Below are 27065 nucleotides of genomic sequence, written 5' to 3'. Positions count from 1 at the left end.
GAGACTGTACTGAACTGCAGGGAGATTTGCAATGGATTCTGGGACATGCAGTTCCCACACAAAATGGCCCCATAGACTGGTATACAGGGAGAAATACAAATCCCAGCAGTATTTGCTGACAGGAAAGTTAAGCCTCGTACACACGATCGGATCCACCGTGGACTTTTGTCCGAAGGGCGTTGGCCTAAACTTGTCTTGCATACAAACGGCAGGGAATTGTAGGCCAACAAACATGAACGTAGTGACGTAATACGTGGTTTTTCAGCTCTTTAGCGCCACCCTTTGGGCTCCTTCTGCTAATTTCATGTTAGTAGAAGTTTGATGAGTGTTGATTCGCTCTTTTCATTTTGCGCTTTTCATTTAGCGCTTTTCAGTTTGCGCTTTTCATTTCGTGCTTTTCAGTTAGTCTCTGAACGGCCGTTCATCAACCAGACATGTTGCGGAATCAGAGGAGATTTATTATTAGCCTTGGACTTATTGCTTTGACCCAAGTCCAGTCCAGGAACAGGAGGAGGAGGAGTTCTTGGACCAAAAATTGGTTGCTTTATTAATCATGACCAATTATGTCATATGCCTTTGCTCCAGGAGAATAATCCAGATGTTTTTCTGCATTATCTCGGGATGACGGACCCCTGCTTTCACCAACTCTTGGCATTGTTGACCCCCTATATTAAGAAGCAGGACACATGCATGAGGCTTTTATTTTATTTTTTGGTTGAATAATAATGATTTGATTTGTTATATTTTCTATATTTTTGGATGCATAGAATGCACTTTTTTATTTAGTTCTATTGGCAGATAGCATGTCTAATTTTATTTGTTTTATTTTTTTAATGCACAATAAAAATTTGTGTAGAATAATACTTGGCTATGTGTTTTACTTCAAATGATAGTTTGGGAGTAGGCAGTTACATTTAAAAAAAATACAATGTAAATTGACACCAGCATTGTTGTATCTTTGATCTTAAAAACTATGGGATAATGGTATTGTGGTAACTTGCCCAAAAAAAAAGCCTTTGAAAATTTGTTTGCAATAACTCTATCAGTATCACCAGCAAAGCAGCTTCATTATTATCCCATTAAAGAGAATGTGCGCCATGTCACGAATGTTAATTCTCCATTACGAAGGCTAGTTTACAAGACCGACCGCTTCTGGCTCGTTCTTGTTTCCGAGCATGCGTGTTTGTACTTTGGACTTTTGTCCGACAGACATTTGTCCATGGAAAATTAAAAAAACCTGCTAGCCAACATTTGTCAGCAGAAAATCTGACAAGAATTGTCCGATGGAGCATACATACAGTCGGATTTTCCGCCAGCAGCCTGTCATCACACAATTCCCATTAGAAAATCCGATCGTGTGTATGAGGCTTAAAAGACTCCATTTTTTGTCCTGAGGTAAAGGTCAGAGGATGAGGGAGTGAGAGAGAGACAGTCGTGATCTGAGGGGCTGCTGTTACCCACGGAGGGGATCCATCCAGCCACAGTTCAAGAAGTCGGTGTGTTGATCTTGTCACAGCTCCAGAGGCCGGTGTGCTGATCCTGCCACGGTACCAGGAGTCGGACGGCGAAGGACATCCAGCCTAAGAGGCATCCCGGCTGTATCTCCAGGTGTTCCTGAGGGCGTGGGCCGATCCAGTTACAAGGTGGCCAGTCTGTTTTTTCGGGGAACTGGTCGCTTGATCCTTTGGTCGCAGGACAGGTGAGCGAGTGTTTACCCATCTTTAAAAACATGGTAGTCAGGCAACATTGCCTCACCAGTGCCCACATTTGTAGGAACACTTGCACCCTGCTGAACAGTCATTACATTCCACTTTACCTATGAGGATACTTCTAGCATCCTACATCTCATTTTTGCCTACCAGGATACTTTGAATTACCCCTTTGTTTATCCAGCTCAACAGGACACCAAGTGCACCAATGCCAGGCTAGCTGAAGATCCTGGATATCTCCATTGTGAGGACCCCTTCTGTTACTCCTTCAGTATCAGTAATTTAGTGATCCCAGTGACTACCTTTAACCACTTAACCATTTAACCACTTCACCCCCGGAAGATTTGGCTGCTCAACGACCAGGCCATTCTTTGCGATACGACACTGCGTTGCTTTAACTGACAATCGCGCGTTTGTGCGACGCTGTACCCAAACAAAATTGACCTCTTTTTTTCCCCACAAATAGAGCTTTCTTTTGGTGGTATTTGATTATCTCTGCATTTTTTACACATTTATACCATTTCAGGTTATTGATTGAACTTAAACTTCTTATATTTCTAAAAAAAAAACTGGAAAAATGCTGTTCTGAAACTTCTGATCAGCAGTGCATGTACTTTTTAAAGTGGCAAACACCACTGACTTTATCTTCCTCTGAACGTGGTGGCTATCATTCTAGAAGAGAGTCTAGAAGAGTAACACAACAAACATATACTTTTTATATAACTCTGAAAATTACATTATTTTTCAGTTTTTGGTAGCCGAAACATTTTTTTTTTAACTTTTGACAGTTTATTGCTCACCCTTATACCATTTCAGGTTATTGATTGAACTTGAACTGCTTATATTTGTATAAAAACTTGAATAGGTACTGTTCTGAAGCTTCTAATCAGCAGTGCATGCAATTTTTAAAGTGGTAAACACCCCTGACTTTATCTTCCTCTCTGAACGCGGTGGCTATCACTCATAATAGAGAGTCTATAGGAGTAATACAACAACATATGAACTGGAAAAGATGGTTGGTTGCTATGGTTGCTAACAAAGACTGTATGAGAATCAAGATCACATGCTATTTGTTTGTTCTACATCATAGTTTCATATATATGATTTACAAGTACTCCAAAATCTTTTCTGTTATCCCAGCTGTATGTCCCCACTTTACTGATATTCTATGCAGGCAATAATTGCATATAATGCTATAATGCTATTCTGCATATACAGAATAGCATTTCATAATGAAAATTAGTACATACATAGTGTATGTAACACAAAATGACTTACAGTTTAGGCTTAGCAAATACTGGTGGAGGTTCCTTTGAAGATGCTAAAAATGCTGCGTATGACTGGCCATTTAACATATCTTGACTATTCGACTCATAGTTCTTTGCATCTTCAGATGAGCTTTCACTTCCTTTGTCATCTTCTGGCAGATTAAAATGAACTCTTAAGCCAATTTTAGAACTTGGTCTTGGCTCATTGTGGTTCACTAGAACTCCCTCCAACTTGGGTTTTGATGGTGATTCAACCACAGGTGGTGGTGGTGGTGGTGGTGGAGGTGTTGCAGTTGCTGGCAAAGGTTCCCGCTTAAAAGCATCAATATTGATTGTGGTAATGGTTATGGGAGTTTGATTTTCAATTTCATTGGAACCTGTAACAAGAATGCATCATCAGGAATGCATGCAATAAAGCACATAAAATATAATTTGAGATACTCTGCAATAACCAACATGGTAGTTTGTCCTTCATTATTTATTTATGCAAAGCACTTTAGGGTCTGTGTCAATGGGCTGTTGTTTGCTTGTTTAATTCAAAGGTGCTTGCATTCCCATGCAAGCCTTTGAGAATGTAAAAATCCCTTGACGCAAGTACAATGCAGGTCAGAAGGAGGGGAACTACAGGCTGAATGCACATGTGTCCTGGTAATTCTAGCGCTAGGACCCACAGGGTAATGTTTACCAGTGATGACGGATCTGATTTTCCACTTCAGCTTAGATTTCTCTTCTGGTTTAAAGCTTTAACTAGCTTGAACTACAAATCATAAAACACCAACAACAGTCAGTTATTTTCCAAAGCATTGTTTGAACACTGCTGATTGGCATTCTCAATTCCTTGGATATCTTTTTATATCCCTTTCCTGTTTTACTGTTTTATACAGTTCAACTACCTTTTCCTGCAGATCCTTTGACAATTCTTTTGCTTTCCCCATGACTCAGAATCCAGAAACATCAGTGCAGCACTGGATGAAAGATGCAAGGGTCTGTCAGGAGTCCAGAAACTCAATGACCTTATATACACACACACTAATTACAAGCAAACAGATCACAGGTGTGGATGGTTACCTTTAATAGCCATTCAAACCCCTTTGTGTCAACTTGTGTGCATCTTATCAGGCCAAAATCACTATGGTATGTAAACTTTTGATCAGGGTCATTTGGGTAGTTTCTGTTGCCATTATGATTTAAAAAGAGTAAACACAGTTGATTGATAATAAATGGCTTCAGCCAAACACTGACCATGTGTAGCCAATGGTTTGCTAATCTAATCCATTACAGTTGTTATGAGTGGGCGGTGTAGTTTGAAAGAGGAAGTGACTCTGTTAGCTGGATCAGCCCTGAACTACAGTACAGACAATACAAAGCGCGCAGCACTGCATGTTGGGAGGAGTAATAAAAGGAAGAGTGCGGCCATTTTTCGCTCTCTCTGGACGCCTTTCAATACCTGCCAGCAGGAGGTCTGTGTGACCAGGAGACTGCGGCCTATGCAGCGCGGAGCGGGAGTGCCAGCCTCTGAGGGATTTCAGATGACAGCCCAGCCGGCCTAGCGAGTGGATCGGTGTGCAGTACCAAGACGCCTGGAGGTTTTCCTGCATCCCAGCCATTCAGAGGAGCAGTACTTTTCATCGAACTGTGACATCAGGAGGGGAGTACGGACGGAGTCTTGCAGCCTCTGAACCTATGGTGGTGAGAGGGCATCTGCCCATTTCAGTAGAGTGCATTGTTTGTTGAGTGAGTTATTCACAGACTGCTGGTGAGACTTGTAGTTCCACAGAAGTGTTTCTATTTAATTCCAGGCCAAATACAGCTGAACTCTGGGGCTTGTTATTCCCTGCGCTGTAAGTCAGTACTGTATTGCACTCACACAAAATGAGGAAGTTACAGAGGTTATATTTCTTCAGTCACACAGTTACCAATGTACCATTTATTCTACAGCTTGTTTTCTTTCTTTTGCTTTGTTGGATTACAAATACTGCAGTTTAAACTACAGGCTAGCTGATGAAATCTGGAGTCAAGGAACTTTTATCATCTTTTGCAAAGCATCACAGCTTTACCTGGAAGTTTGAACATTCAATGGCAATCTAGGGGGAGCCCTTGAGTACAGGTTGACTATTACACTGTATTGTTGAATGTAAGTGTTTTTATATTGCAATTTGGTGTGTGTATTGAGGCCTCAGTTGGAAGGTGTTTAATATAGGTTTCAGAGCATATTGAACGCTTGTCCCATTGTGCACCTGTCTGCATAAGCTTCTTACGGTGATTATTAAGTTCACAGTTCCATATCTAAGTTAGTGGTTATCAATTGTCATACATTGTTTATGTTCATTCATATTTTCCATTTGTGATTATTACTCACTCTAGTAAACTCTTTGAGTGGTTCAGTGACATTGTGTGAGTTTCTCATTGATAACATCCTGTTACAGCATGGAACCCAAGGTGTCAGAGGTAAGAGAGGATCTGCAGAGTCTGGGTAGCCAGTGGGGTATAGAGTCAATCAGCAGCCCTCACGGGCGGTACCGCTACATTTGGGGGTCCCACCGAGATATCCCATCTGGAGTGCCCGAGCAGATCATTTGATGAGTCCAGAACAGAAGAAGGGATGGACTCAGCTACGGCCACCGAATGGAGCCAGGAGTATGGGAGCCGGTTGGAAAAGACCACAGTTCTGAGGCTACCAGGTGTCAGAGTGGAAAGAGGACATTCCGGCAGAGTTCAAGAAGGGTGTGGTGAGTCTAGCCGAAGGCCTGGATGGCCATGTGATCCCAGTACAGTTGCCGGAGGAGGCGGGCGAGAAGTCCCCTGGGCCACCACCAGAGAGCCCTGTTGCCAGCAGTCCAGCTGTGGGTAATCTAAATACCACCAGTGTAGCAGTGGAAAGCCCAGGAACCGGGATGCCTCCTGCATCGTTCTATCTAGACATGAGTCGCCTAGTAGACAGTCTGATACAGAGTCACAAGACATCCACCAATGAGGGATATCAAAAGCTACCGACCTTCTCAGGTCGTGTCCCCAGACCAGATGGGGAAGAGGAATTTAATAGTTGGATGGATCAGGCTAAGCAAGCCATAGAAGACTGGAGCGTGTCAGGGCCAGTGGAAAGATGGCGAATTAGCGAGAGCTTGTTGAGCCCAGCAGCAGATGTCATCCGGAGCTTGAAGAGGGGAAAGCCGGATTGTGAAGCCAGGGACTATATTGAGGCCCTCTATGCTGTTTACAGACGAGTGGAGAAGCTATCTGATCTGATGTATAAGTTTGAACATACCCACCAGATGAGGAGCGAAGTTGTCAGAATATATTGTCCGCATAGACCAGATTCTGCACCAGATCATCCTAAAAAAAGGTGTCAACCCTATAAAGGCAGACAAAGTTCGGTTGGACCAGACCCTACAAGGAGCTTGGCCGAACCATCCCATTGTGCTTCGATTGCTCCTGAAAGGCACCAAAGAAGCCACTTCTTACCCAGAGTTGATGGGGTTGGTGAGAGAAGAGGAGGCCATTCTGGATGAGAAGAATCAGGAGGCTCGACTTACAGCAAGGACATTTCAGAAGAATGAGAAGATCGCTTCACAATCAGTTCAGGTGGATGGTAGCGTGGAAGAGAGTGATGAGGAATCTGAGTAGGGGGGACACACTACGATTCCTATAGTGCAAACCACCCCAAAAGGCACTCCTGTCAAATCAACACATAGTGGAGTTCAAGTCCAAGAGCAGGTACAGCAAGCTCTGTTACAAGTGATGGAAGCACAGGCCAAACACCAGGTTGAACGGACGGGTATTCGGAAGTATTATAAGTGTGGTGATCCAGGACACTTCAAGAACCAGTGCCCACGAAAGGAAGTGAATGCTGAGCTACTGGAGGAGCTGTTGAAGATGTTAAAAACATTACTGAAAGATCAACCGGCGGAAAACTCCAGGGGGTCTCAGTGAGGGAGCCAACTGAGAGCCCCAATGGGAAACAGAGCTCCAGGAAGCAAAGGAAGAGAGGGACCAGAATGAGGCCACGGAAAGGAAGAATGGTTCAATCACCTGGGCCATACTGATGGTTAAATAACCCGGCACCGGGGTCAGGGGGCCAGGCGCAGAGGGTCAATGTTTTACCATCCCCTAGGGCCGCAGTTAGGTCCATCCAGAACACTCCTAAAAAAGTTTGTCAGACTGGCCCAATCCAAAGAGGTCTGGCAACACTACTCAGGGCCACAGTTAGGTCCTACCAGAATACCCCTATGGGAGATTATTGGCCTGGTCCTATTGAATGTGGTCTGGCAGCACCATCTAGGGTCACTGTCCAGTCTTCACAGAGTATCAAGAAGAAGAAGAAGGAGAATCGAAACCCTAACCACATGCGGGGTACTTCTGCCAATTTCCTGGAAAAGCTAGTGGGGCTGTCCCCGATTGTACCAGTACAAATTGAAGGAGTCTATACCAAAGCTTTACTGGACACAGGGGCACAAGTCACACTAATATACCGGGACTTCTATGACAAACACCTGAGTCACATTCCCCTCCGCAAGCTGGAAGAGCTTGAGATATGGGGAATTGGAACCACCAGATGCCCATATGATGGCTACATTCCTATCCAGATATCTTTTGGGCCAGCAACTGTCGGAAAAGAAGAAGCTTTTGACACCTTGGCTGTAGTGTGCCTCAGACCACCTGGGGCTGGGTGAAATTCCATACTGGTGGGGACCAACACTGACCTGGTGAGAAGACTGCTGTCCTCAGTACTGAACGAAGATGGGTCCACCAACAATAAGATTCACCCGCAGTTACAGAAAGCTTGTCGACGAGTGGCAAGAGGGAAGAAGGCCCCGAAAGGAGGAGTGGGGCGGTTGTGGAAGTTGGAGACTAAAGAGAGGGTACTACAGCCGGTTTAGGTCGCTCATGTAAAGGCCACCGTCAAGCTGACTTGGGATCAACCAGGCCCATTTGTGGTGTTGGAAACGGATGAGTAGGCAAAAGCAGTTGGATTGGAGATGGTTCCTGAGCTGGTTCCTATCCGAGATTTGCACAGGGCAGGAAGGAAAGTGCCCATCCAGTTGAAGAATGTGACTGATCAGCCCATTAAGTTGGGAGCCCGTATGTTGGTGGGGCAGGTGAGCGCTGCCACCCATGTAATCCCTGAAGAGGTCAAAGACTTGAAGAATGGCCTACAGTTACAGGCAGAGTTCCAGTGATGTGCAGAGGTCCTGTCTCCTGCTTGGCAGAACAGGGTGAAAACCCAGTTGATGAGATGGCAGAAGCTGTTTTCCAAAGACGATTTTGATGTAAGATGTGCAGAAAGTGCCAAACACAGAATTCGCCTTCAGGAAGACAAACCCTTCAGAGAACAAGCCAGGAGAATACCTCTCAGTGACCTGGAAGACTTAAGAGAGCAGCTGGCAGAGTTGAAAAGGTCCGGAGTCATTCAGGAATCTTGGAGTCCTTATGCATCTCCCATCGTGGTAGTAAGGAAGAAGAATGGGTCATTGCGCATGTGTATCGACTATCAGACTCTGAATCGATGCACCATTCCAAACCAGTACACCACACCTCATATTGAAGATGCTCTGCAGTGTCTTACTGGAGCTAAGTGGTTTAGTGTGCTTGATTTGAAGAGCGGGTATTACCAGATTTCCATGCACCCAGAAGACCAGGAGAAGAAGGCATTCATATGCCCATTGGGATTCTACGAGTTTAGTTGGATGCCTCAGGGCCTGTCGGAGGCCCCTGCTACCTTTCAATGCCCGATGGAAAGAACAGTAGGAGACATGAATCTTGTGGAAGTCCTGGTGTACCTAGACAACATCTATGTGTTCGGGAAGACCCTAGAAGAGCATGAGGCCCGATTGGAAAAGGTGTTCTCTCATCTTCAGGAGGGACTGAAGCTGTCACTAGAGAAATGCCAGTTTTCCAGAACTTCTGTTACCAACTTAGGTTATGTGGTTTCTGCAGGAGGAGTTGCCACAGATCTGCAGAAGTTGGAGGCCGTCACTACCTGGCCTAGACCAAGAACTGTAACCGAGTTGATCTTTTCTAGGTTTCTGCTCCTACTACTGAAGGTTTGTGGCCAACTTCGCTAAGATTGCCAGGCCTCTTAATGAGTTATTGCAAGCAGTCACGGGAGAGAGAAGAAGGAGAGAAACCCAAGAAGAGTGGCGCTCGTAAGAAAGAGAATCTGTCCAGAGTCAATGGACTTCTCTATGTGAAAGAGCATTTTAGCAGCTGAAGAAAGGTCTCACAGAAGCTCCAGTTTTGGCCTACGCTGACCCTAGCCTGCCTTATGAGCTACATGTGGACGCCAGTAGGGAAGGCCTCGGAGGAGTGTTGTATCAGGAACAGAAAGGGAGATTGAGACCAGTGGCCTATGTGAGTAGAAGCCGCACCCCATCAGAGAACTACCCTGTACATAAACTGGAATTTTTGTCCCTCAAGTGGACTGTGGTGGATAAGCTAAGAGACTATTTGTATGGGGCCGAGTTCGTTGTCAAGATGGACAACAATCCCTTGACTTACGTTTTGACCACAGCAAAACTGGATGCCGCGGGACACAGGTGGTTAGCAGCTTTAGCAGGATTTCAGTTCAGCCTGAAGTACCGGCCTGGAGTTGGGAACCAGGATGCGGATGCTTTATCTCATAGGCCTCAGAGAAGAGAACAGGAACCAGAGGAATGGGCTTATGTGACAGAAGAAGGAGTGTGGGCCTTGTGTCAGGGACTAGACCAGAAGATGAAAGAAGGAGTGGCTGCCGAATACCTGGGAGTCCACCCATCTGGCATACCGAAGCATTACTGTGGACTGACACAAGTAAGACCCCAACTGTCCAAGAGAGATTTGAGGAGAGACCAAGAGCAGGACCCATTGGTTCAGTTGGCATTACAGGCCTTGAACAAGAAAGATCCTGGATTGTTGCTGAAGAGTCACATAAAAGGAGCAAAGATCGCACATCGAGAATGGGATCGGTTGCAAATCAGAGATGGAGTGTTGTACAGGCGCTGCCCGGCTGGAGACAAGGAGGAAAGGTGGCAGCTGTTTTTCCCGGGAAAAAAACGATCTACTGTTCTAGTGTCATTACATGACGAACATGGCCATCTGGGAACAGAGAGAACTTTCCGATTGATTAGAGATAGGTTCTATTGGCCCAATCTGAGGGGAGAGGTAGAGAGTTACTGTCACTCCTGTCTAACTTGCATCCAGCGGAAAACCTTGCCAGTTAGGGCCGCCCCAATGGGCCATTTACAAAGTCAGGAGCCCCTAGACTTGGTTTGCATTGACTTTCTGTGCTTGGAGCCCAAAACGGGTGGAAGAAACAGTATCCTGGTAGTGACTGATCACTTCACTCGCTATGCACAGGCTTACCCCACTAAGAAGTTTTCGTGCACTATGGATTACCTGTGTGAATTCATTCAGACCAAGAAAGGGACTCCAAGAGTTGTCTAATCCATCAGTTGTGCGCTTTACTGGATATCAAGAAGTCTCGTACCACGTCCTATCACCCTCAAGGTGACCCTCAACCTGAACGATTCAATCGGACTTTATTGAACATGTTGGGAACTTTGACCCCAGAAAAGAAACAGCATTGGGGAAACCACATAGCAGCACTAGTGCATGCTTACAATTGCACTGAGAGTGATGCCACTGGTTACTCGCCTTACCTTCTTATGTTTGGGAGAGAAGCAAGGCTTCCCGCTGACTTGGCTTTTGGCACTTCTCTTGATGATACTCCCTTAACATCCCACAAGGGATATGTGAACAGACTGCGGAAGAACTGGCGACAAGCCTAAGCGGAACTTTGATTCAAGAGTAAAGATTCAGGACTTACAACCAGGTGATCGAGTGTTACTGAAAAATCTGGGAGTACCTGGGAAGCACAAGCTGGCAGATCAGTGGAGGCCACAGCCTTATATTGTGTGTAAACAACTTCCTGGTTTACCGGTGTATCAGATCAGACCTGATGGTGAGAAGGGACCAATGAAGATGTGGCACAGGAATCACTTGCTACCACTATCAGATGCAGTAAGGGTGCCTCAAGCACCCCTATTACCTCCTCCGAAGCCAACTCCACCTCGCACACGCTCACAGAAAGAAATGCCAACTGTAGTTGATGAAATGGATGGAGAAGATGAGGAATTTAGAGAAGGTTATGTGTATTACCGAACATCTAGTTCAGTGTCCTCACCAGAAGAAAGAGAGGGTGATGAAGAAGATGAGGAATTTGGAGAAGAATAGGTGTATTCTCGAGTTCCTGGTCCGGTGTCCTCATCCTCATTAAGAAGAAGGGGAAGTGAGAAGGATGATATGGTGACTGGGCCTAGATGGTTTTGGCCTGTGGAAGAAAGTTCAATAGCCAGTCCTTTGAAGAGAATACGAGAAAGGATCAAAGAGATGGAAACTACTCGAGCATTGCCACCATAGCCAAAAGAAGCAGTTAGAGTGGTACCCCAGCAACCAAAAGAAGCAGTCAGAGTGGTGCCTCAATGACCAAAAGACACTGGCGATGTGGTACTTCAACAGCCGATGGAGGCACAGAAGACGGTTCGGAGGTCCCTGGGGCCAGAGTTTCAGACAATGTTACCTAAGCAGGATGTAAAAAGAACCAAGGCTGTAGAAGTTTTTCCTGAGCAGGAGGCTAGAGATTCGATGGGTTTCTCCAATGAAGTGTTGCCAATTCCTGATATCGAGGAGCGATCACAAGTTTCTGCAACTGCAAATGAAGACCTCTCCATTGACTTAAGTGTTCGGACTGATGTCAAGGCAACAGTCAAAGACTCAGGACAGCCTGCTGGGAAATATTCACCCATTCGGTTGAGGCGGAATGTGCACCCTCCCAAGAGACTCACGTATGACACACTGGGACAGTGTTCTGAAGAGCAAATTCATACCATTCGTAGGTCAGCTCCTGAAGCTATACCTCCCACCATTAACTGGGTAGGGGGCGACTATACTCTAACCTCTGACACCAATGGGTGGGACATGGCAATTGCCCTGGCCTGTTCAAAGACCGATTATGAACTTACTGATAGTGTGTACAAATGGTTCCAGAGAAACCCAGAGGTGCGTCAGTATTTGTTGAATTTGGAGTGTAATTAGAGAAAAAAATTATTATTATTAATCTGCTCTGTCTTTTCAGCAAGGTGAAGTGTTGACCTTCATGTCTTTGGGGACCAAAGAGTTTAAGTGGGGGGAGTGTGTAGCCAATGGTTTGTCAATCTAATGCATTACAGTTGTTATGGTTACAAATGAGTTTGGCTCCCTCTAGTGTCCTTTTAATGCTGTTAGGACTTTCTGTTAATTCCTGAGAAGCAGCGCTGCAAAGCATTGTGGGCGATGTAGTTTGAAAGAGGAAGTGATTCTGTTAGCTGGATCGGCCCTGAATTACAGTACAGACAAGGCAAAGCGCGCAGCACAGCATGCTGGGTGGAGTAATAAAAGGAAGAGCGCGGCCATTTTTCGCTCTCTCTGGATGCCTTTCAATACCTGCCAGCAGGAGGTCTGTGTGTGTGTGACCAGGAGACTGCGGCCTATGCGGCGCGGAGCGGGAGCACCAGCCTGAGGGATTTCAGATGACAGCCCAGCCGGCCTAGCGATCAGTGTGCAGTACCAAGACACCTGGAGGTTTTCCTGCATCCCAGCCATTCAGAGGAGCGGTACTGCGTGGCGGCGCCATCTTTTCATCGGACTGAGACATCAGGAGGGGCGTCCGGACGGAGTCTTGCAGCCTCTGAACCTATGGTGGTGAGAGGGCATCTGCCCATTTCAGTAGAGTGCATTGTTTTGTTGAGTGAGTTATTCACAGACTGCTGGTGAGACTCGTAGTTCCACAGAAGTGATTCTATTTAATTCCAGGCCAAATACAGCTGAACTCTGGGGCTTGTTATTCCCTGCGCTGTAAAGTCAGTACTGTATTGCACTCACACATAAAGAGGAAGTTACAGAGGTTATATTTCTTCAGTCACACAGTTACCAACTTACCATTTATTCTACAGCTTGTTTTCTTTCTTTTGCCTTGTTGGATTACAAATACTGCAGTTTAAACTACAGGCTAGCTGAAGAAATCTGGAGTTAAGGAACTTTTATCATCTTTTGCAAAGCAGCACAGCTTTACTTGGAAGTTTGAACATCGAATGATAATCAAGGGGGAGCCCTTGAGTACAGGTTGACTATTGCACTGTATTGAATGTAAGTGTTATTATATTGCAATTTGGTGTGTGTGTATTGAGGCCTCAGTGGGAAGGTGTTTAACCACTTGCCGCCCGCCATATAGAAGAATGACAGCGGCAAAGTGGTTTCAATATCCTGACTGGACGTATCGCGGCGATCGTTGTTGCGGGGTGTCAGTCTGACACCCTGCAACATCGATCTAGGTAAAGAGTCTCTGACGGAAACTCTTTACCACGTGATCAGCCGTGTCCAATCACGGCTGATCACGATGCAAATAGGAAGAGCCGGTGATCGGCTTTTCCTCACTCGCGTCTGACAGACGCAAGTAGAGGAGAGCCGATCGGCTGCTCTCCTGACAGGGGGGGGTCTGTGCTGATTGTTTATCAGCACAGCCCCCCTCGGATCCTACCCAGGACTACCAGGGAAGCCGCCCAGGACCACCAGGGAAGCCGCCCAGGACCACCAGGGAAACCAGCCACACTGGACCACCAGGTATGCCCCCTAGACCCCCAGGGAAATACTAATTAGTGCAAAGGCAACTGCCAATCAAAGCCCAGGCAGCTGCCAATCAGTGCCCACTACAATGCCTACCACTGCCAGTGCCACCAGGGATGCCTATCAGTGCCGCGTATCAGTGCCACGTATCAGTGCCCATCAGTGCCACGTATCAGTGCCCATCAGTGCCGCCTATCAGTGCCCAGCAGTGCCACCTATCAGTGCCCATCAGTGCCACCCATAAGAACCCACCTTTGCAGCCTTTCAGTGCCCATCAGTGTCGCCTATCAGTGCCCATCAGTGCCCACCAATGCCACCCAGTGCCACCCAGTGCCACCCATGAGTGCCCATCAGTGCCGCCTATCAATGCCCATCAGTGCTGCATATCAGTGCCACCCATCAGTGCCGCCTACCAGTGCCCATCAGTGCCGCATATCAGTGCCACATATCAGTGCCCGTCAGTGCCCGCTCATTGGTGCCACCTCATCGCTGCCGCCTTATCAGTGACCGTCAGTGCCGCCTTATCAGTGCCCATCAGTAAAAGAGAAAACTTACTTATTTACAAAAATTTTAAACAAAAAAAAAAGCAAAATTTTTTTATTTGTTTCGCAAAAAATAAAAAACGCAGAGGTGATCAAATACCACCAAAAGAATGCTCTATTTGTGAGAACAAAATGATAAAAATTTAGTTTGGGTACAGTGTAGCATGACCGCGCAATTGTCATTCAAACTGCGACAGCGCTGAAAGCTGAAAATTGGTCTGGGCAGGAAGGTGTCTAAGTGCCCTGTATTGAAGTGGTTAATATAGGTTTCAGAGCATATTGAACGCTTGTCCCATTGTGCACCTGTCTGCATATGCTTCTTACGGTGATTATTAATTTCACAGTTCCATATCTAAGCTAGTGGTTATCAACTGTCATACATTGTTTATGTTCATTCATATTGTCCATTTGTGTTTATTATTCACTCTAGTAAACTCTTTGAGTGGTTCAGTGACATTGTGTGAGTTTCTCATTGATAACATCCTGTTACAGCATGGAACCCAAGGTGTCAGAGGTAAGAGAGGATCTGCAGAGTCGGGGTAGACAGTGGTATAGAGTCAATCAGCAGCCCTCATGGGGGGTACCGCTACTTATAAATGAAAGAAAAGTTTTTGTGTTATCATTCATATTCTCTGAAAAATGGCCAAGAAATCGTAAATTCTGCCAAGGTATATAAACTTATGAGCACAACTGTATATATATATATATATATATATATATATATATATATATATATATATATATATATATATATATATATATAAAATATATATATATATTGTGTGTGTGTGTATATATATATATATATATATATATATATATATATATATATATATATATATATATATATAAAATGTATGTGTGTATATATATAGATATCTATATATATAGGTATCTATATATATATATGTATATATAATGTGTGTGTGTATATATGTATATATAGTGTAGGGGGACAGATATTTTGTTAACTAGGTGAGCTGTCTCTGTATCACTGCTTAATAAACGGACACCTCTGAGTTTCAGTGAATTACTGGTACTGTAATCTGGTAGTCTCACGAGATTCCAGTATCAGGGGCCGTTCTCCACTGTTCAAAGTGTTTGTAGATTGCTTCACTCTTACAAAGGAGAAGTGATCTACATCACTTCATAAAATGGCATCCAGAGATCACGATCTCCTCTGTGAATGCCGGAGAGTGGAGCATGAAAATGTTTTACTACTTCATAAACGGACACCTTAGTCCACATGTATGACTAGCTTTAGTTTCATGAACGAGGTTAAGCTGTGTTCACTTTAATTATTGATGTGCGAATTAATATCCTGATTTTAATTTTCTCTTCCACATGATTGAGTATTTAAAGGAAACATAGTTTCACCTTATTAACAAATCAAATGAAACATAAAACCTGCAAAATTAACACTTTCTTTGTTAAGTGAACAGTCCCTACTTCTTTAGTAAACCACCCCCACAATCCTTATATGAGAAAAATCCTGATGAGACAAAAAAAAACTTGCTTTTCATAATAATTGATTTAATGACATAAATCTTTCTTGTTTTAAAATGGCAAAGCTGTGCACTGCTATACATCAGAGTAGAGATCAAATATAATGTTATGAAAGCTGTATGCAAAGGAATGTTGGTATAATTACAGTGAAATGTAGCTTTAGTAAATCAACCCCTGTATTTCTGGCAGGAACATTAGGTATTTTTCTGTACTTGCTAAAAATGTTCATAGCCTAAAAAATGAAAACGAATGCACCAACCACATCTAAGGATTTGGTAAACTTCAACATATAATTTATATTCTTGGGTTTAGATATACTTTAAGTCAGGGTCCCTGACACTCTGCTGTTGAGAAGTGGCATGGAAATTAACCTCTTCAGCCCCAGAAGATTCTACCCCCTTCCTGACCAGAGCACTTTTTGCGATTTGGCACTGCGTCATTTTAACTGACAATTGCGCGGTCATGCGACGTTGCACCCAAACAAAATTGACGTCCTTTTTTTCCCACAAATAGAGCTTTCTTTTGGAGGTATTTGATTACCTCTGCGATTTTTATTTTTTGTGCTATAAAAAGAGCGTCAATTTTGAAGAAAACCCAATATTTTTTACTTTTTGCTATAATAAATATCCCCCAAAAATATATAAAAAAATATTTTTTTCCTCAGTTTAGGCCGATATGTATTCTTCTATGTATTTTGGTAAAAAAAATAGCAATAAGTGTATATTGTTTGGTTTGCGCAAAAGTTATAGTGTCTACAAAATAGGGGATAGTTTCCCTAGTGTGTGTTCTAACTGAAGGGGGGAGGGGACTGTGTAGGGGAGATGACAGATTGCTGTTCATACTCTGTATGAATAGACAATCTGTCTCTTCTCCCCTCAGAGAACCGGAAACTGTGTGTTTACATACACAGATCCCGGTTCTCCATGTGCCCTGAGCGATCACAGGAGCCAGGCGGTGATCGCGACTGCCGGGCACTCGCATTGACTCCATGGGGGGCAGGGGGTGCGCGCATGTGCCCCTAGTGGCCACAGGGCGAAGCGAGATTACATAACGTTGTTTCGCCCAGCCGTGCCATTCTGCCGCAGTACAACTGCGGCGGCTGGTCAGCAAGTGGGAGAAAAAAGAACAAGCACAACATTTTTTTGCCAATGGCAAACAATCAAGTTTCAACTGCATCATAATTCTTGAAAACCGAAAGTTTTAGAGCTTGTTCATACCATGCGTGCATGAAAAATGATGACAAAACCGCACAGATTTTACTTGCAGAGACATCAGTTTCACATCCGTTTACATCAGTTTTCATGCACGTTTCAGTCAGTTTTTATGCATGTTGACATCAGTTTTCATGCGCGTTTCAGTCAGATTTTATTCATGTTGACATCAGTTTTCATGCGCATCAGTTATGTGCCCTGTTCACATCAGTGTTGATGTCACATCAGTTTTTTTCCTGTGGAAAAAACTGCACACACGTTGCAGATTCCTGCACAGAAAAAATCTGCATGTTGTGGTGTGAACAGGGCATGGTGTGAATGAGACCTTAAATTAAGGTCATTTATAAATAATACTTTTACCTTTCACAGTCAAATAGGCAATGCTTGAAGTGGTTCCATATTTGTTGCTTGCTGTACATGTAAACATGCCAGAATCTTCAGAGAAGACTTCTGCAATGACTAAAGTGCATATCTCTTCTGTGGAAGAAAACATAATCAGTTTTGTATCTCTCAGTTTCTATATTTGATGTATTAGTAAAATAATAGATCGTTACACACTAGCAGTGTTTTCATAGAGCTTCATTTTATGCATGCTCCGGAACACTAGAATCTAGGATATTAGCAACCCCCCTCTAACCCCTCCTTCCCACCCTCCTAACTATCCACTGGTATGAAAAAAAAGCTATCCAAATGCTCATTTTAATTTCCTTAAATCTATGATCATGTGATCATTTGGGTCTTTTTTAGGTGCCCACGTTGCTGCCTGCGTGATTTGGCACCACCTAGTGGTGGAGGCAACATTACCAGCAGCGAGGTCCTCTCTCATAGGCTCCAGAGGCAGGAGAGCTCATGGGATGGTGAGGGGACTGGTGCCCTAGATTATAACGTGCAAGGAAAAATGCCTGGTCTTTAGGCAGGAAATGATCTTGGCTCATAGAGGAAGAGGTGTTTGGAATCAAATTTGATAACTAAGGTAAATGATGCACAATGTACTATTTCAATTATATTTTTGCCTGGAGTTGGGTTTAAAGAGCAGAGCTCTTACCATTAGAGCCCCTGAAAGGCATGAGAGACTATCAGGTCTTTTACCCTCCGGCATTTAACCAGCCAACCATATAACAAAAAATATATCAGCTTTGGGCAGACTGACCCTTTGTTATTGAAGTAGCTGTTTTATATTAAATAGGTTGTCATAAAGAATGCCTTACAAAATGTTGGATTGTCAGTGTATCCAGCCAGCTACTCACTAACAAAACATAATTATGCGTGTCATGTAAACACGTTTTAATAACTTTTAAGGATCATAAGGGATTGCTTTCAAGGTTCAAGCTATTACCTGGTTCCGCCATAGATCGAGGCTCTAGAAAGAGACAAAAATAAAAAAAAAGCATTTATTCCTATCTTTATTTCAAATTCAATTTTCTTGAAGTGTAAGGACTTATAACATAATTGCTTGAAAATTGTTAAAGTCTCTGACCTATCTAAGAATGTGTGATTATGAAAGTTATTCATTTTTAATCTGGGTTCTGATAAACCCTGTTACTATCCTACTCGTTCAAATAATTTATGTTTTTTACAGTTCACTCCAATATCCATGGGTTGAATATTGTAATTTTTTCTTTAGAAGCTTAATTGTCTTTGCAATTGAACCTGTCATATGTCATTTGTAAAGAATGTGTGTTTGCAATTGGCTTCTGCTTGCAACAGCTATAGCATTGTTTGTTTTTAAGCTGGGTACAAATTAAACCTACATTATTTAGAAATCTTGGGCTACCCAAAGACATATTACAATGTTTGCCAGATGTAAAAACAATACCCTAAATAAACAACCTTTTCGTACAAAAGATCAATCTATAAGTAATAACAAATTAATATATAATATAATATATAACGAGAACAGTTTGTGGACTGGAATGCGCATGCGTGAACAATGACGAATACACTGTACAAGCCAGTTGGGGCCATTGAGTGAGCATGTGTACTGTGTGGCAGTCACATTCAAAATGACTGAGCAAGTAGAGCAACAAATCTGCATCAAATTTTGCATTAATATATTTTAAAAGACTCCTGCGCTGGTACAATTGTTTTTATTGGCAGTGCAGCACCTTTTAATATTGTAAATTTTGTGTTAGGCTTGAACATTCCTCCACGGAAACTATTCGGATGATTCAGAAGGCTTTCGGGGATGATAAAATGAGTGCAACACAAATAAAAGTGTGGCATAAATGCTTCAAAGATGGTCGAGAATCTGGTGAAACTGATCCATGATTAGGAAGGCCTGTAACAAGCAGGACCTGAGAATATTGAATGTGTACAGGCTGCAATCAACAAAGATCTGCAACTGACAGTGTGAGAACTAGAAGCTGATCTGGCAATTCCAAATATTACTGTGCCTGAGATTTTGATGCAGGATCTTGGTATGAAACGTTTCATGGCAAAAATTGTTCTGCGGCTTTTGTTACCGGAGCAGAGGGAACATTGGGCAGCAGTTGCTAATGACTTGCTTCAAACTGCTATTAATAAACCAAATTTCCTCAAGAAGGTCAAAACTGGAGATGAATTGTGGGTCTAAGGCTATGATCTGGAAATGAAGTACCAGTCGTTCCTTTATAGTTGTATCTTTGAAGGGGATTAAGGTGTCATTGTTCTGTGTACAATGCTACTTGTATCTTGTACCTTCATCAATAAATGTCCCTATCTTTCATATTACATGGCTGCATTCTTTCCAGATAGACCTTGTGTGTGTATGTGTATATATATATATATATATATATATGTATGTGTATATATATATATATATATATATATATATATATATATATATATATATATATATATGAGTTTGTGGATGTTCCGAAAACCACGGGCTATTATAGGTACCTGGCATGCAATCGGTGTTCCAATCTATCCCAAAGTATGCAAATAGGTTTGACGTCAGGGTTCTATACAGGCTACTTGAGTTTGTCCACAGAAAACTTGTCAAACCATGACTTTGAGGTCCTAGTTTTGTGCAAATTAATTCAATATTTTGGAGTGTCCACATCCTTTTGGCCATATAATGTAAGTTTGTGGATAGATTGTCTTACCGTTATTTGGGTGTAGATAATAATTCTGCATTTTATACTATCCTGCTTATTTTTGTAAGTCTGCAAAATTAATTTGGTTTATACCACATCAACCAATCACAACTCAGGATGTTACAGTAATGTAGTCATGCTATGTAGGCTGGCACATCATTGTTTTTTGCAATATGCTCATAATTTAGGCCTTAAACTTACTAATGAGTTAATTAGTCTAAATGTTGTAGCTTATAAATAAGGAATTTATAACATCAGAAAACATCTTATACAAACCAACTAAGAAGCTGACAGTAGTAAAAAATAAGACAGTATTTACATACTTTTCTGCAAAATTCGAAAATCTGGAGAATCTTCAATCAGAGTTCCTTCCCTGTACCATTCCACCTTTGGATATGGAGATCCTTTCACTCTGCTCTCAAACACAACTAACTGACCCTCAGAGGCCGTTATGTCCTGCAATGTCTGGTAAATAAAACGTAGGGAAAAAATAGGAAATAGCAGATATTGGGACATGTTTAGGGTGTCAAATTATTTTTAGTTTCACAAAACAAAAAACAAAAACAAGGGTATTCACAAATTGAAACAGAGATGTATAAACCTCCCAGAAAATAAAAGATTACCAAAATATACTCTTTGGATAATATTGTACAGAAAAGACTATTAAATGTCTGGAAGAGTAGGATTGAATACGTTTCATTTTCTGTTTCACTGCGGAAACAGGTAGATGATTTGTATATAATATAGAAATCTAAATTGTGAGAGAGTGACCAACTATTTATTCTTAGTAGATAAAATGGATTACTTTTCTGTAATACTCCAGTCTGGGTGATTTAATAACTCATTATTTAATCAATTATAAAAAGATGTATTGTTTGTGTAATATATTTGCCTATATTTTCTGCCTAATTACAGCAGATTAGGATCATTTACCTTAGTGAAAACAGGAGCAGCCATTAATGGTCTTCCATCCAATCCTTGTAGGTATGTATTCGGGTCCTGTGAAATATCAATGAATCAGAAAGGAAAATAAATTAAAACAGTTGCATTTCCCAAAATACATTTTAAATAGTGTAGGGAACGGTTAAATCACTGTTTTTATTGCTGTCTATGTCTTTGCTGAGAGGAATCACCCTCTCTTTTTGTCTTGGTGCCCATTATTCTCAGAATTCAATATCTACCCAATAAGCTGGACATTTAGCTATGGTGACTGGATCTTTCACATTTAAATATGTAGGAGTCTGTTAAATATTTGTGTCTATGTTTAATGTTAGAGCAGTCTGAATTATTGTATCTTTTATATTCAATGATATGCACTGCATTTACATCAATTGTATGTTTAAAAAATCGTACCTGGCTAGATTTAAGCTAAAGAAAACCGGATGTAAAAACGGATGTTATTTGCTATATCTGAGACTATACAAGACTCCTGAGCTTTTGTACTGGAGAGGCAGAAAGGGGTGTTGCAAAGCTTAACTTTTACAGCAAAGGTTCAGTTTTGTACATACAGTACCTTCAACTTCCTATATATGAGACTCATTGTGATTTACTCATTTAAGATATATCATATTTTTCTATCATTAGCTGTATATATGAACGTATCACATTACTTACCTGCTGTATCATTGTTGGTTGTACATTCTGTACAATTGTGATTGGAACATTTATCTCTTGGCAAACGGATTCCTTTGGTATCTCTGGAGTAACTAATGACAGATGTTCAGCTTGTGACCTTCACAACAATACAGCAAAGTCAGTGACATGTTGGTATTCATTCATCTGAATATTTTGGCTCAAAATGTACCAACACAAAGACAAAAATACACAAAATGGCAAAAAACATTTAAGGCAAAACAAGCAGATCACAATTATAGCACAGCTGCCAATGTAAGACATTCAATTGACTGAAATAGCAGTATATTCTGGGACCAAAATGGCTTTTTTGCATGCCGGAAATGCAAAGTCTGCAGAACGGTGACTAAACCTATGAGGAAAATAGAAAAGTTCACCTCAACTTCTCACAACAGGGAGTTTGCAATTAAGCACTTTATCACATGCAACACATCCCATGTGGTGTATGCTTTACGTTGTCCTTGTGGATTAATGTACATAGGACGGACTAAGCGGCTCTTAAGAATTAGAATCGCAGAACATGTGCATAACATCTCTATTGGTTATAAAGACCACAATGTATCCCTACATTTCAAACAACATCACGAGCAAGACCCTTCTGGTCTATTATTTTGGGGGATCGATCACATTAAACAATCGTGGAGGGGTGGAAATATTGTAAGGGATTTATCAAAAAAAGAAACTCAATGGATTTTTTTAACTGACACTCTAGCCCGAAAGGGTTAAATATAGAACTCGATATAAATTGTTTTATAAGTGATTTTTAGGTTTATGAGAGAGTACGACTATTTAGCCTTTTTTAAAGTTTGACTGAATCAGATCCAGAAATTTTTTTCCTACAGACTATAGTTGGTTTATATATATTTATTATATATATTTTTTATATATATTTTTTACATGTTTGAGACACATAACATTGCTGTAGAATTTATCACCAATCTCCTGGATTCTATTCTGGAGATTTTTTAAAAACACATAATGTAATTAGGTTTTACCAATCTGACTGGTTTCATGTCTGAACCATTACCCTAATCACATTGGAACTGTTATTATTACTGTTACTATTATATGGAATTTTTTATGTGATAGTAATTTTTTTATATGATAATAAGTTCTTATTAGTTGTCATTTTTATCAAATGTTCTTTTATCTTATATTTCTATATATGTATACAATGGTAAATATCGTTATGAGGATAAGCGGCCCTTTCTCCTACTAAGCTGCACCTTTAATAGATGGAAGAAGGGAGGCTGAGTCCACATTCGATATGAGAATCGTGTTTCAGTCTTTTTTAAATTATATGAGAGATTGTTGTTGTAGTTTCAGTTCAGCACGTTGTCTATAACGTGATAACATTTAGATGTATGGCTTGTAGCTTAAGGTTGGTTGGAATACAGATACGATTCTATTAATGATAGAAACGCACCCACCAATCAGACCTACATCTTCTAAAATATGCATACATATGGGCGGAGCAAAGACTAATCTCCACCTCCTGCCCTTAAGATAAATACTGAGCATCGCGCCGTGAAGCCACGCTCTTCAAAAAAGTCATGATGACGAAACTAGTCAGGGCGTGACCCCACGGCAACTGGAACTACGTCACGACGCAGTGCGCTCCAAGCCGAAGCTTCCGAAACCGGAAGGAGGAAGTACCTTTCAGCTGTGACAAGCTATTATCATTTGTCCAGTTTGTACCCCGCTCCTGTGTTCTCAGGAGGAATTACCAGAGGTATCTTGTATATCCAACCGATCGAAAGCTAGAGGGATAATATTGGAATGGCCCTGCGCCTACAGATTCATTTATTTTATTTTATTTTGTTTGACTTTTAAATAAATTATCAAAACGGTATTGGACTATGTGGGGTCTCTTTCCTACATGTGGATACTGCTGATGTCTTTTGACTACTTACCTTGGTGGACCTTGAGAGTGATCGGATTGAGGATGCTATCCAAGGCCTGTTAACCTTTTGGTTTTGGTGAGTTAGAACCCCTTGCGGGGGTGTGTGCAGCACGTGGTGACATAACAGATGGTGAAAGGTGCACTCATCAGATCTGCTACACATACTCGTTATATCCAGCTGGAGACTCCATACCAAGTTTCACTTTATGTGTCTTTGCTGAAATTCTTCTTTTTGCATTTCTAACAGAGACATTTATTTACCAGTCATAGGTTGTGACTGAGAATAGCGCCGCTTTGATGTGTTAACCACTTGCCAACCGCCTCACGCCTATATACGTGAGCAGAATGGCACGGGCAGGCAAAATCACGTACCTGGTACGTGATTGCCTTCCCGCGGGCGGGGGGTCCGATCGGACCCCCCCCCGGTGCCAGCGGCGGTCAGCTTTTGGCTGGGAGCGTTGAGAGGCGAGGGGGAGGCCATCCGATCGTGGCCCCCCCTCGCGATCGCTCCCAGACAATGAGTAACATCCCCTGCCTGTGTATAGTACACACAGGCAGAGGATGTGATGTCATCTCTCCTCGGCTCGGCAGTTTCCGTTCCGGCACCGAGGAGAGAAGACTTCACAGTGAGTGAACACACACACACAGTAGAACATGCCAGGCACACATAACACCCCCGATCCCCCCCCCAATCTCCCCCCGATCACCCCCCAATCACCCCTCCCCCCCCGTCACACTGACACCAAGCAGTGTTTTTTATTTATTTATTTATTTATTTTAACACCCACGCACGCAGCATACGCCTCCCTTAGTGGTATAGTATCTGAATGCATCAATATCTGATCCGATCAGATCTATACTAGCGTCCCCAGCAGTTTAGGGTTCCCAAAAACGCAGTGTTAGCGGGATAAGCCCAGATACCTGCTAGCACCTGCGTTTTGCCCCTCCGCCCGGCCCAGCCCAGCCCACCCAAGTGCAGTATCGATCGATCACTGCCACTTACAAAACACTAAACGCATAACTGCAGCGTTCGCAGAGTCAGGCCTGATCCCTGCGATCGCTAACAGTTTTCTTGGTAGCGTTTTGGTGAACTGGCAAGCACCAGCCCCAGGCAGCGTTAGGTTAGTGCCAGTATCGCTAACACCCACGCACGCAGCGTACACCTCCCTTAGTGGTATAGTATCTGAATGGATCAATATCTGATCCGATCAGATCTATACTAGCGTCCCCAGCAGTTTAGGGTTCCCAAAAACGCAGTGTTAGCAGGATCAGCCCAGATACCTGCTAGCACCTGCGTTTTGCCCCTCCGCCTGGCCCGGCCCAGCCCACCCAAGTGCAGTATCAATCGATCACTGTCACTTACAAAACACTAAACGCATAACTGCAGCGTTCGCAGAGTCAGGCCTGATCCCTGCGATCGCTAACAGTTTTTTTGGTAGCGTTTTGGTGAAGTGGCAAGCATCAGCGGCCTAGTACACCCCGGTCGTAGTCAAACCAGCACTGCAGTAAGACTTGGTGACGTGGCGAGTCCCATAAGTGCAGTTCAAGCTGGTGAGGTGGCAAGCACAAGTAGTGTCCCGCTGCCACCAAAAATACAAACACAGGCCCGTCGTGCCCATAATGCCCTTCCTGCTGCATTCGCCAATCCTATTTGGGAACCCACCGCTTCTGCAGCACCCGTAATTCCCCCATTCACATCCCCAACCAAATGCAGTCGTCTGCATGAGAGGCATTTTCTTTATGTCCTCCCGAGTACCCCTACCCAGCGAACCCCCCGAAAAAAGATGTCGTGTCTGCAGCAAGCTGCGGATATAGGCGTGACACCCGCTATTATTGTCCCTCCTGTCCTGACAATCCTTGTCTTTGCATTGGTGAATGTTTTGAACGCTACCATTCACTAGTTGAGTATTAGCGTAGGGTACAGCATTGCACAGACTAGGCGCACTTTCACAGGGTCTCCCAAGATGCCATCGCATTTTGAGAGACCCGAACCTGGAACCGGTTACAGTTATAAAAGTTAGTTACAAAAAAGTGTAAAAAAAAAAAAAAAAACACAAACAAAAATATAAAATAAAAAAAAATAATTGTCGTTTTATTGTTCTCTCTCTCTCTATTCTCTCTACTGTTCTGCTCTTTTTTACTGTATTCTATTCTGCAATGTTTTATTGTTATTATGTTTTATCATGTTTGCTTTTCAGGTATGCAATTTTTTATACTTTACCGTTTACTGTGCTTTATTGTTAACCATTTTTTTGTCTTCAGGTACGCCATTCACGACTTTGAGTGGTTATACCAGAATGATGCCTGCAGGTTTAGGTATCATCTTGGTATCATTCTTTTCAGCCAGCAGTCGGCTTTCATGTAAAAGCAATCCTAGCTGCTAATTAGCCTCCAGACTGCTTTTACAAGCAGTGGGAGGGAATGCCCCCCCCCCCACCGTCTTCCGTGTTTTTCTCTGGCTCTCCTGTCTCAACAGGGAACCTGAGAATGCAGCCGGTAAAACCAGCCAGCTGACCATAGAGCTGATCAGAGACCAGAGTGACTCCAAACATCTCTATGGCCTAAGAAACCGGAAGCTACGAGCATTTTATGACTTAGATTTCACCGGATGTAAACAGCGCCATTGGGAAATTGGGAAAGCATTTTATCACACCGATCTTGGTGTGGTCAGATGCTTTGAGGGCAGAGGAGAAATCTAGGGTCTAATAGACCCCAATTTTTTCAAAAAAGAGTACCTGTCACTACCTATTGCTATCATAGGGGATATTTACATTCCTTGAGATAACAATAAAAATGATTTAAAAAAAAAATGAAAGGAACAGTTTAAAAATAAGATAAAAGCAAAAAAATAATAAAGAAAAAAAAAAAAAAAAAAAGCACCCCTGTCCCCCCTGCTCTCGCGATAAGGCGAACGCAAGCGTCGGTCTGGCGTCAAATGTAAACAGCAATTGCACCATGCATGTGAGGTATCACCGCGAAGGTCAGATCGAGGGCAGTAATTTTAGCAGTAGACCTCCTCTGTAAATCTATAGTGGTAACCTGTAAAGGCTTTTAAAGGCTTTTAAAAATGTATTTAGTTTGTCGCCATTGCACGTTTGTGCGCAATTTTAAAGTATGTCATGTTTGGTATCCATGTACTCGGCCTAAGATCATCTTTTTTATTTCATCAAACATTTGGGCAATATAGTGTGTTTTAGTGCATTAAAATTTAAAAAAGTGTGTTTTTTCCCCAAAAAATGCGTTTGAAAAATCGCTGCACAAATACTGTGTGAAAAAAAAAATAAAACACCCACCATTTTAATCTGTAGGGCATTTGCTTTAAAAAAAAAATATATAATGTGTGGAGGTTCAAAGTAATTTTCTTGCAAAAAAAATAATTTTTTCATGTAATCAAAAAGTGTCAGAAAGGGCTTTGACTTCAAGTGGTTAAAAGAGTGGGTGATGTATGACATAAGCTTCTAAATGTTGTGCATAAAATGCCAGGACAGTTCAAAACCCCCCCAAATGACCCCATTTTGGAAAGTAGACACCCCAAGCTATTTGCTGAGAGGCATGTCGAGTCCATGGAATATTTTATATTGT

At 42.5% G+C, this 27065-nt stretch overlaps 1 protein-coding gene across 4 annotated transcripts in view; it reads right to left on the bottom strand.

Annotated features, from left to right (window-relative positions):
- MYPN (myopalladin) overlaps positions 1-27065 on the bottom strand; it is a 290321-nt gene that overhangs the window by 68596 nt on the left and 194660 nt on the right. For all 4 annotated transcript variants that reach the window (XM_073596444.1, XM_073596445.1, XM_073596446.1 and 1 more), the window contains 6 exons: positions 21563-21680; positions 20882-20947; positions 20272-20413; positions 18208-18231; positions 17232-17348; positions 2988-3354 (listed from right to left, as the gene is read on the bottom strand). In XM_073596444.1, the coding sequence (XP_073452545.1) occupies positions 2988-3354; positions 17232-17348; positions 18208-18231; positions 20272-20413; positions 20882-20947; positions 21563-21680 (834 nt within the window). The remainder of the gene's footprint in view (positions 1-2987; positions 3355-17231; positions 17349-18207; positions 18232-20271; positions 20414-20881; positions 20948-21562; positions 21681-27065) is intronic.

This window comes from Aquarana catesbeiana, linkage group LG08 (assembly GCF_042186555.1).
Source record: "Aquarana catesbeiana isolate 2022-GZ linkage group LG08, ASM4218655v1, whole genome shotgun sequence".
Taxonomy (NCBI): Eukaryota; Metazoa; Chordata; class Amphibia; order Anura; family Ranidae; genus Aquarana; species Aquarana catesbeiana.
The sequence above is the reverse complement of the archived record's forward strand: the minus strand, read 5'-3'. Positions and strand labels throughout refer to the sequence as shown.